Here is an 11,010-nt window from a genome sequence, read left to right on the forward strand (position 1 = left end):
AAGATTTTGCTTCAAGATCAGGTGTAAAAGTTGCCTTCAAATATGGAAGTCTCTATGATAAGGAAGCATAAGTACTCAATGGTGAGCTACTAACACTATGAACCTATGCTGTGTTCAATACTAAACTGCTATTTTATACTTTAAAAAACACGTCATTCACCACCTAGAGAACAACAACCTGGGGGCATTTCTCTTCTACCAGAAAGCACACTGCTGTCACAGAGGCTCTGCTAGAATTAAGACACCAATTTTAAGTGAAAACCCCAACAGCTCTGTATCAGCACTGGAAGCACAAATGGAGTGTTTTCAACCATGGGTGACCTCAATACATACAAGCTTCACATGGCACGAGCCAGAAATGCTTAGCTCCCACTTAGGCTCCTGAAAAAAAGCTGGCAGGTTAGCAGTAGCAAGCAGCTCCTAGTCAGGTGTTTAAGTAGGAAGCACTGGATGCTGAGCTTCTCACATTCTGACTTGATGACAGGTTTATTTATGCCCGATAGTAGGAGATTTGCACCAACATGAAGTGTTTCAAAGGTGTTTAAACAGCGAGAATCTTCAGATACATGAGAACTACAGAAAATTAGAGCCCATTGATTTGAGGGGTGAAGCACTTAAAAGAATCCAACAACCTTTTTATGCTTAAAATAGTGAATTAAAACCCAGATAGCATCCCAGCAATGTTATCTCCAAATAAAATCCTGCATTTTGAGAGCCATATAGAATTCCATTTGTTCCATGTAGAATTATTTTCTTTGGAAACAAAGATCTATAGCATCGCCTTCACTTAAAGTGATTTCCACCACAGAAAAGTATTAGCCTGTTGAATACCTTCATGCCAATTGTATAGGAACAAAAACGTAAATTTCTTTCAGTGTAAACAACTTCATATCTAGAATCCTCCAAAACGCCAAGGTCTTCCAAATATCCTTTTGCTTAGGCCTAATAAGTTTGATCTAATGTTATTAGGAGATTTTTTTTGTACCAGAAACTTAAAATCATAAATAGCTGTCATGTATGGATTCCCTACAGTAGTTTCTACTTTTCATCAAAACCACCTTACAAGGACTTGTTAATATGCTCATCCTTTGGGGAAGAACACAATTCTTACTTCATCATTTAATAGACAGCAGCCAGCTACACTGGGCATATGCAAATCATAATGTAGAGAATTTACTTAACTCCACCCCTCTCCCCCACCATACATATGATAAATCTGCACTTTGAGCCAACTTTAAATACAGAATAATGAACCAGTAATTATCTTGTAAGTGAACCAACACTAGTTTGTATTCTTCCCTGAATAACACTTTTTTTTTTTGCAGAAGAGAAAAAAAGGACTGCTACAGAAACACAGCAACATTCAAACCCTTTAAAACAAAAGGTAGATTATTTAATGCATTAATGATGTTAATCTGAAGATAAATAAATCCACAACAGACTTTTAAGTTTCTTTTGAGATTTCCTTTTTCTTTGCAGAGAATATTTCTGATATTATACAGTACTGAGAGGGTGTTCTTTTATTTTCTTAATGTCCAGGTGAAAAGCAAAGCTCAGTTCTCTCTGCTCTCTTCGTGGAACTCCTCAATGCCCCTATTCCAGGCGTGATTCTTTCATAAGCTTTTACTTGAAAGCGGAGTGGTGAGCAACATTAATTTCAGGAATAACTGGATGGTTTGGTCCCTGAGTCATCTTCTTGAGAGCCCATACTCTGGAAGGGAGAGAGTTATTTCTTTTCAAAAACAGGTCTGCAGGTTTACCTTTGAGACAGACAGTTCTTTGAAGTTAACAGGTAGGAAAATAAAGAGCACATGAAATAACATGCACTTCCATTTTGTTTTAAAGCATGATGTTTATGCATGTATTATTAATACATAATTAATAACACTGTAAATATTGACATTCAGTGCAACACATACTCACTGCACTGAATGTCTTGCATACTCTTACAAGACATTAAATCAGTTACCTTCTGCACAAACTGAGGGTTCACAGTGATCTCTTGATCCATGGCTTTCAGTCGTTCATCAAGCTCTATACATTTCAGCATCTTAAAAATATATATTAAGTTGATTAATTTGTCCAGCTTGTACATGATCTTCAAATATTTCATGGTTGTGCTATGTAGAACCAGTAACGCCATCATAGAAGTTCCATGTCAAAATGTTTTCATCCCTCATCTCCCAAACAAAAGTGTCAGACCACTTTTTATTCCCTTATTTTGATCCATGTCTTCCTAACAATCCTTTTCAAGGCCACTGATAGTCCCATGAGGGTCAGCCACCTCAATCTCCAGGCAGGTTATCAACAGCCAGTGGAAGAGATCCGTGAAGCCTAAAACTCTAAAAACAATCTTTCTAATCCATTCAGTTCAAGGAACTTCACATCAGCAACATCAAGCAGCCCGTCTACTGAAACACCTCAAGCTGTACAAATGTTACAACAGGGAATGCACTGACAGTAAATGAATATAAATCTAAAACCTTTAAATACCAGTGAAATAGTCAAATAATGATTCATAGTCCTCAATCGCTAAATGTAAGTTACCTACACTGGCTTCTCCCAGCATCTCTCTGGTTACAGACTAAGGTTCTTTGGTAAGAATTCCGAAAGCAGTTAGGATCTTAAAGATTTACCTCCTGATCAATGTTATGAAGCATAGCTGGATTGTTATATTTTTCAGGATTATCATGGAAACAGACCATACCATCTTTCTGATTAATACTTGCAAAGATTTCACCATCTTCTATCTGAAATGAGAGAAGGTTTCATGTAAGGTATCACTAAGAATAAATGTCAGGTAACTACAACACATAGATTCCTTGTGGAATCATCTTTAACTTGTTTGCTTTTTATTTCCTAACAGCTTCCCAAAGACAAATGGTGCATGCCTTATCTTAGGCAGAGAATATTTTTCAAGATTTTTTTTTTTGAGAACAGTCTAAACACCACAGCAGACTGACAGTATTTCCTTCACCCTGAAAAAGAACCATTCTTCAAGCCATTCAGAACATGACCTGCCAATCCAAACACCTGGAGAGTCTTACGTTGGATCAATTTTTAAATTAGGACAGTTTAGCCAAGTCAGAAGTCTTACCATATGGAGGACGTATTTTTCTGCTTCTTGGGGCCCTGACAACTGCACTCGACTTGCCATGTCTTGTAACGACAATGTTAAAAATGTCTGAAATTTAGAAAGTATCAGACCATTAAAACTAGATGTTAAGAACTTTCCCTATCAATCCTTCATGACCTATGCAATCTTATTTTAAAGTCCAGTGGGAAGAAACAAGTGGAACACATAGTTATTACTTATAAAAGCATCATGAGAGTGGAGTCAGTTCTTCCTCCAAAGACATTAATTTATTATACTGTGCATGTATGCAGACCAAACTGATGGAGTCATTACTCCATTTCTGCACCCCACCCAGTCCTGACCATGTCCAACATTTTCCCTCACCTTTTTACATGAATAAGGTGACTGTCCAACCCTTGAATTTCCTTCAAGAGATGCCTATATTGCATTCCTTCTGAGGTTAGTTCTACTGCAACAAACATCATTAGACCTTGCCAAAAAAGAGCTTTCCCCTAATCATCTTCAAGCATTAATCTGATCTCTCAGTTGAAGGAGCACATCACTCCACTGCTTCTGGTTTTCCTTTTACTTCAGATACTTCCAAAATCTGAAGTAGCCTGTAAAGTTCAGTTTTCCTATCTTCTGAATAGAGAGGAAGGTCATTGGGTAGCAGCGCACAGAACTTTTTTGATTATGTATGAAAATCTCATGGGCAAACTTCTCTGATAGACAGACATATTGAACCACCTTTTAAATAATGCAGAAGTAGCCAACTGAATTGGTTTTCTATATAGAGCATTTTAATCTCATTTGTTTCAAAGACACAAATCCCAGTTTTAGTAATTTCTCTGTGACATTACTACATTATCATTTTGCTCTGAACTGAATACATTTCAGAGATACACCACAGTTTCTCAGCAAAACAAAACCCCTACATCTTACCTTGGTTAGCCTCTGAATATTCTTTTTGTAGAGAGATGACAAGCATTGCTTAACCAGCCCCATATTGTTATCCCTTGTAAATGTTTCACTGTGTTTGTTCACCAGATTTCGAAGCTCCGAGGGTTTATTGGTTGAATAAACTTGCGCTAATTCATGGTAAGCGTTGCTAAGGGGCTGCAATTAGAAAAATGAGAACCCTTCTTAAAGAACACGATGTTCAACCAGCCTCACAAAACCAATTCACTACTTCAACATTAGAAGCCACGCAGGCATAAAAGTAAATTTAAGAAGCTCAAGCATCTCATAAAAAATACATGATGCCCATACATGGTTTTACAGCAATGACAGATCCTTGTACACTCAATTCATATTACTGCAATGTAAAATTTAATAAACATCATTCAAGGATGTCTGTATGACAGTTCTAGCTACGGGAGAACACGAAAAAGTCCATTAGCTGACCAGCATATGAAGTAAGCCGAATTCAAGGTAAGTAGCACATTGACTAGTCACTGCCCATCTGTTCTATTTGTTCAACCCTCTAAGACACTTGACACTACCTCTCTTACTTGACCACAATGCATCACAGCACAGACAACAGAGAATCAGAGGGTGAAAACTAGTTCACCTAAATTACTTTAAAATGGCAATTGTTTGAGCTTGCTTATTAGTACCTGAAATTAGAAGAAGATTTCTGGAAATCTTTAAAATTCAGGTCACAAATCAACAAACTCTGTGTTAAATAAGAATTAACCAACCTATAAAAGTGTGTTATCTACCTAGGATCAGAACTCTCTCGCTAGCAGTTTTGTCCTCCACCCTACATGTCCTAATCAGAATGCTTACAGACTCCAAACTTGCAGCTTTTTCAAAACCTTTTATTCTTTATAAAGCTGGAGTTTTGGGATAAACTATTTAGCATTTTGTTACTTCAACTAGATGAAGTTACAGGTTGAGTGTTTTTACAAGGACACTGCATATTGAAAGACAAGTGAAATCTGAGTCTTGAGTTCTAGTGTAAAACGCTCTCAAGGGATGTGCAGCATCAGTGAAGCGAATATTGGTAAGTTCTATTCAACCCTGAAGTTTTTCCAAATTTAAGTTTAAAAACCTGTATCACCAATAAGAACAATACAGTTTGTTTGTAATAGACATAGAAGTTGCCAGACACTCTTTAGCTGTTGTACACCAGAAAGGCAGCAAGAGCTGCACACTCTGGCACATTGCATATTATTTCCCCTGATCTGCAATGTTAAACAGTACCATCAAATAAGGGTAAGGAAAAAGAAATAATCTTGCCAACACTGTTTATAAATTCAGATTTGTCATTCTATTATTTAGCTGTATTTGCAAGACTTACCTTAATGAATCTACCAACTATCTGGGAAGTGTATTTTGGTAGCTGCTGAACTTTGCCAAGTAGTATCAAAGAAACTAGAATATACTTTTTATATGATTCCAACATAATATGACTGACTGCCATGGCTGGAGTAGTTATTGCCTAAGCAAGAAAGAAAGAAACGGAATAGAAATTTAGTATACTTCTTGGTAGATCCTGGTAGCTACTGCATTAACAAAAAATCTCATTTTAAGGCTGCAGCAGAAAGGATACAATGACACATGAAATACACCTTTGAGCATTAAAGCTTAACTAACTTCCAAAAGTGTCCTAAAAAAGAAAATTCTGTACAAGCTACTCAAAACATATCATGTTACAGTAATGCCTACCTTAAAATAACCCTGTTAAGATCAAATGAAAACTTCTTTCCTTGGTATATATCTAAAGTTATTCCAGACATCACCTGTAGCTACTTGTTACCAGGAATGATTATATAGTTCCTGTAGAACCTGGATTTACACAGATCCTTAAAGAGGTTTTACAAAGCTATTCCCTCATCAGAGCCTGTATTTCAGTACGCTGAAAGAGGTCTGCAGAATAGGGAAAAGGGATTTTAGTTTACTATGACACTGCTTAGCTACTCAAGAGCTCACCTTTGTTTACAGATGAGAAGAATTGCTGGAACAGTTTATTTTGCACATTTGACAGCATTTCCATCTCATACACACACACACACAGAGTTTTCCCAATTTTGCGATTTTATCTTCTTTCACAGAGAAAGTAAAAGCAGCAAATAGACTTGAGTCTAACTCCCCTAATAAATTTAGCAAATGTCTTAGCAAAACCACTGGACTATTTTTTCTTTAAGAATACACAATTCTGAACATCAGCCTGTGAACTGTTACTATGCTAGCAGCAATAAGCAGGCATCTGAAAAATATTTATAGTGAGATAAATTTAACAGCAACCTTTGAGTTGCATAGTTTTATGGTGCAATAGTTACTTGGCTGTAAGAGACCTTCTTAAAGGAAAACATCTCTAAAGACAGTTTGCTTGTTACTTCACTTTATACACTACTTTATACACTAAAAAGTACCACTCAGGCTGTACCTTTCACAAGGGAGCTAATAATGAACACTAAGCCAAATCAGGTTTTATGTATTACTACGATGAACACATGTGCTAAACCAAAACCTATGTGAATGATGAACTGCAGTATAGATCTGTTAGTAGAATTATATCCTTAAGGTTAAGAATGAAAATAATTGGAGGCTGTTTGTACTTTATGTTAGGTTCACAGCTTTTATTGCTGTCCTTGGTGGCAAGTCAAAGATGATATGTTCTCTCAGCACTATTACGCATGCTACTTTGGCCTTTCAATTAATCACACTTTAGACATACCATTTTATTTAAAGTTACCTGTTCATAAAAGTAGAGTGCTCTTTCAAAGTTCTTTAGCCCAGTGTATATCATCCCACCATAGTAGTAGTAACATAAAAAGTGCTTCGCATCATATGCCCCATTCTCTTTACAAATATCCATCATGTCCACATCTAGATACGGGAGGGCAGGTTTAAAGCATTTTGCTAACAAACAGAGCTACAAGAAAATAAATCAGGTTTTCATAAATTAGCCATTTCCATTCAAATTTCCATGAGGAAAAAGTTGAAACTAAATTCATCTAGTACTATTTAATAAATCTCACTCCTCCAAGAGTGAAGAAACAGTGCACGTCAGTAGTGCTGTAACACAGATTATTCATTGTATCATGATATTTGGAAAACCCTTAACACAGACTGTGAACTGTTATAAATTATCTGAATCCTAAAGGAATTTGACTCTGACAAAGCTGCTTGAAACTCCAGGCTTTCCAGACTACCATGCTGGCAGCACTAAATATTGCACTAAACATTCCTGTCCAACCCTAAATCCCAGGAGCCAAGAATGAGACAGAAGTGCAAATCCAGGCCAAAGACACTAAGACAAACATGCCTTTTGTCAAACCTGAGCAAACAGTATCTGGATATTACACTTATACCACCTATGACAAGCTGTGTGTGACTTTCAGCCCAGAGAGAAGGGATGTTAAAGGACTTTCAGAAGTCATCAACAAAACCAAAGATCTGCGAACATGCAGATTGAACATTTAAAATTAACAGAAGGGGATTTTATTTCAGTATGTCATACTATTTATTAGGGGTGGGCAGGGGCGGCGGAACGGGGACGACACCAAAACAAAAACAATAAACCAAACAGTTAAAAGCCATTTTTACATTGCAATATGCAAACACGTATTTCCTCAAAAGGTTATAGGTATTTTATAAGCTTTTACTCTCGTAAAAAGCCCTAATGCTCCCCCCTTACCTGGCAGAGGTCTGCATGTATTGAGGTCAGCTGGTTTGTGTTCATCTGCATCTTGTCTATGGCTTGTCTGAGAATGCTAATTCCTCGCAGGGGCTGTCAGAAATTACATCTCTTTCAGATAATTTCTCATAGATGGCAGCACATTGGATCTTATGTTGACACTTACAAATGAAAAATAACACTAATTGACAGGTTCCTTTAAGTAATAATGAACTTGAGGTTCCCTTTTTGTAGGATACTGCAGTCTCTCAGAAAATAAAACTAACCTTGGCTATACAATTCCTCCTGATAAACTAAATAAAGTCATAAATTCTGCTCCACAAAGCCAACCTCATCAGGTATACAGTAATTTGTATCGATAAGAAAACCATTCTGGACTCCATGACACCATCTAAATTCCCACCAAATAACAAAGGCAAGTCTCTTGCTTTATTGCACTTAGACCAGACTTGACCTCTACTTCCATTTCAGGCTAGATTTTACTAAAATGACCTGAAAAAGTGAGTATCCTAGCAACAAAAACATCAGGCAAATATTTCCTAAACAAGCTTCCTTTACGTTTTAAGGCATTTCATTAAGAACATTATATAAGATTGGTGAGAATAACACTGAAACTAGTATCACTGACTCACCAGCGCTAATAATTTTTGCAGCGCTCTCCTACTCATGCACACAAGGTACTTGGTACTACAGATTTCCTAGTTTGTGTAAAAGAGTACATTTTTAGGTAACACTCTGCCAAAAAAAAAAAATCTTCCTTACATTTTCCTTAAAGAAATCTTAAAACCTTGGTTCAGGTTCATTACCTCTCAGTAAACTTAACAAGTAAGGAGCCGCACAAAAGTACTTAAAGTGAAGTTAGTGGCAAATTTTTATGAAGGAGTAAGAGACTGCTAACATCCCCTTTAAGAGCTTGGATATGTAGGTAGCTTATTTATCTTAGATGATACTTGCTCACCTGTTTTCTCTCCACAAGGGCATTTGTTAACTGGTGGCACAGGCCAGCAACTAAATACAGTAAAAAATAAAACAAAAAAAAACCCAGTGAAAAAAAAACAATCAGTAAAACCAAACTATCCAAAAAATATATAAAGACTCAAAGTAAGCTTAACTTACAAGTGTCTGTTGCATATCTAATGTGTTCCCCATTACAAGTGCTGATAAAAAGTTGCACCTGTGAGAACAGCGTTTCAAAGTCAGGGATGCTGGGCATAGAAAACTTCACAAACCTAAAACACAAAGAAAAAACAATTAGCACTTCACATTTGAAGATTAATAAAAAAGCTTCATCTTCATCACTAAGTTTCTGCAGATGCACATAGATGCTTGCAAACAAATCCAGAGTGTTTACAACAGGTGGCATTTAATTTCCCCAGGAGCTGCAAAACATTTGAAAATATGCTTTCTGCACACACCTCCATTCTCAATCTAGTGCAAACTACAATTTAGAACTATGGTGAACAAAGATCATTTTATGTGGTACAATAGTTACAGTAGTAATAGAAACCCTGTCTAACAATGATGAACTGTAATACTCAGCCACACGTCTTCTCTGGACACTTTTGCCTAGCCTACAGCCATCTCCTGCTTGAATGTACTCAAGATTTCTCAAGTATTAAATTATTAGAGGTGTATCTCTTGTCAGGAGCTCTTTCTCTTCACCTCCAGTTTCTCTGCATCTCTGGTGGTTCCTTAGCACCCTATAGGCTGTAGCTTTGCACACTGCTGCTTCTGTAAGATGAACTATGACTATGCTCATCTGAGGGCAATGAGAACTCTAGCTCTGCATCCTACAAATGGCAGAAAAACATACAGAAAAACTCTGTTTAATGCTGTTGGAAGGTACCCAACCCTGCCCATACCTCAGTTGCTATGCACTGTAATATGCAGTTCAAATCTACCTAGATGATGTATTATCTCTCTGTATTACATTCAGTTTGTTTCAAAAGGGTAGTAGAACAAGTACTAGAATTCTGACCTTTCCTTTAAAAGGGAACTTTAAAATAATAGTAGAACCTGTAGACGCTTCACTTGCAGTTACATACAGCTAGAAACAATAGCTTGAGCTTCAGGGCCAAATATCCTTACCTTACCTCAGCATCACCAAGGCAACTGAAGTATCTTAAACTGCAGACAGCAGCAAGGGCCTCAGTACTGTCTAGAGACAAATACCCACGAACTATGATAAGAAGCCATGCTTCACTGGAAAAAAAAAAGTGCATGGCTTCGTGCTTACAGTTCAGCACACTAATGCCCTGCCAATCAAGTTTTAAAAGTTAGTTTTATACCTTTTTGCTGAACACGTACGGAAAAATACTTAAAGGCATAAACAAGAGAAATAGATACAGCCTTAAGAAAAAGACACTCCCAATACTACCATTTGACAGCAATGGCATTAACAAGCTCCAGAGGTTTTTTTTCTTTTTGAAAATACAAATTTGCCTTGGTATTTTTATTACCAAAACGAGCATCACCAAAGGAAACTAAGCACCATTCTGAGAAATGCAGATTGAAAACATTTATGTCCAAAAGAAAAACATTTGCTTGACAATTCAGCATGTTGCCTGAAGCTTTAATACCAAAATATTTATTCAAAAGAAAGCAACACTTACAAGACAGCAAGAACGCCTAATGAGTGTTCCTGCACATCCAGGGCACCAAGCACTGTATCCAGATGGGAAAGATTTTTTGCTAGCAGTTCTCCGCTTTTATTGATCAGTTCACAAAGCTGGGTCATTTGCCCTGAAATACAAAACATTGCTGTCAAACTCTAAATAGAGAACATTCATGCGTTCCCATACTTCATTACACGCTTCCTTGTATAACCTGAGGAAAAAGGTAGGAAGAAAAAAAAAACCAGAGAAAAAAGTAGTATCACCCAGATAATTTATTTTTCTTTAATACAATAGGCATCAGTTTTACACAAGTGAGGTACCCGCCATATGTTTTTTTTATAAGGTGATAGCTAAGCTTCTGGCCTTTGGGATTGCAAAGGAAACCCTTATAACACAAACACAACGTGAAAAGCAGCATCAGCTCACCTTGTTAGAGAGTGGGGAGGCTTCAGGGTCTTGTATCAACACCAAGCTCGCTCTAAGCGAAGTCTACTGTGATGCAAAATTTTACCTCAAGTGGGTAAGTTTATCTACACTTGTGCCTTCTAGGTGTTATAAGGCAAAACACAAAACCAAAACAGTACCAAAAATAGTTTCCTCCACTTTCTAAAAAAATGCCAATACCAGAGTCTGTTCCTTGCTGCTTCTCAAGTGCCCTGCTCATAAGCATTTTT

The 11,010-nt window shown here is 37.0% G+C and overlaps 1 protein-coding gene across 1 annotated transcript; it reads right to left on the reverse strand.

Annotated features, from left to right (window-relative positions):
• Nucleotides 1-1,362: 1,362 nt before the first annotated feature.
• On the reverse strand, nt 1,363-10,459 carry COPS3 (COP9 signalosome subunit 3). The gene is made up of 11 exons (XM_010282653.1): nt 10,334-10,459; nt 8,838-8,950; nt 8,680-8,729; nt 7,722-7,814; nt 6,777-6,956; nt 5,379-5,519; nt 4,019-4,192; nt 3,098-3,184; nt 2,637-2,750; nt 1,970-2,050; nt 1,363-1,711 (listed from the first exon to the last, which is right to left on the reverse strand). The coding sequence occupies exons 1-11, from the start codon at nt 10,456-10,458 to the stop codon at nt 1,658-1,660; spliced, it is 1,212 nt and encodes a 403-aa protein (XP_010280955.1). The 5' UTR covers nt 10,459; the 3' UTR covers nt 1,363-1,657.
• Nucleotides 10,460-11,010: the final 551 nt, after the last annotated feature.

The sequence above is a fragment of the Phaethon lepturus genome, unplaced genomic scaffold (assembly GCF_000687285.1).
Source record: "Phaethon lepturus isolate BGI_N335 unplaced genomic scaffold, ASM68728v1 scaffold53612, whole genome shotgun sequence".
NCBI classification, from domain to species: domain Eukaryota; kingdom Metazoa; phylum Chordata; class Aves; order Phaethontiformes; family Phaethontidae; genus Phaethon; species Phaethon lepturus.

Excerpts from the sequence above, each read along its gene's own strand:
- COPS3 (XM_010282653.1), bottom strand. The coding sequence starts at position 10,458 with ATGACCCAGCTTTGTGAACTGATCAATAAAAGCGGAGAACTGCTAGCA. Across the intron at positions 5,520-6,776 it reads CACTCTACTTTTATGAACAG|GCAATAACTACTCCAGCCAT; the intron begins GTAACTTTAAAT and ends TTTCTTGCTTAG. Across the intron at positions 2,751-3,097 it reads AAAAATACGTCCTCCATATG|ATAGAAGATGGTGAAATCTT; the intron begins GTAAGACTTCTG and ends CTCTCATTTCAG.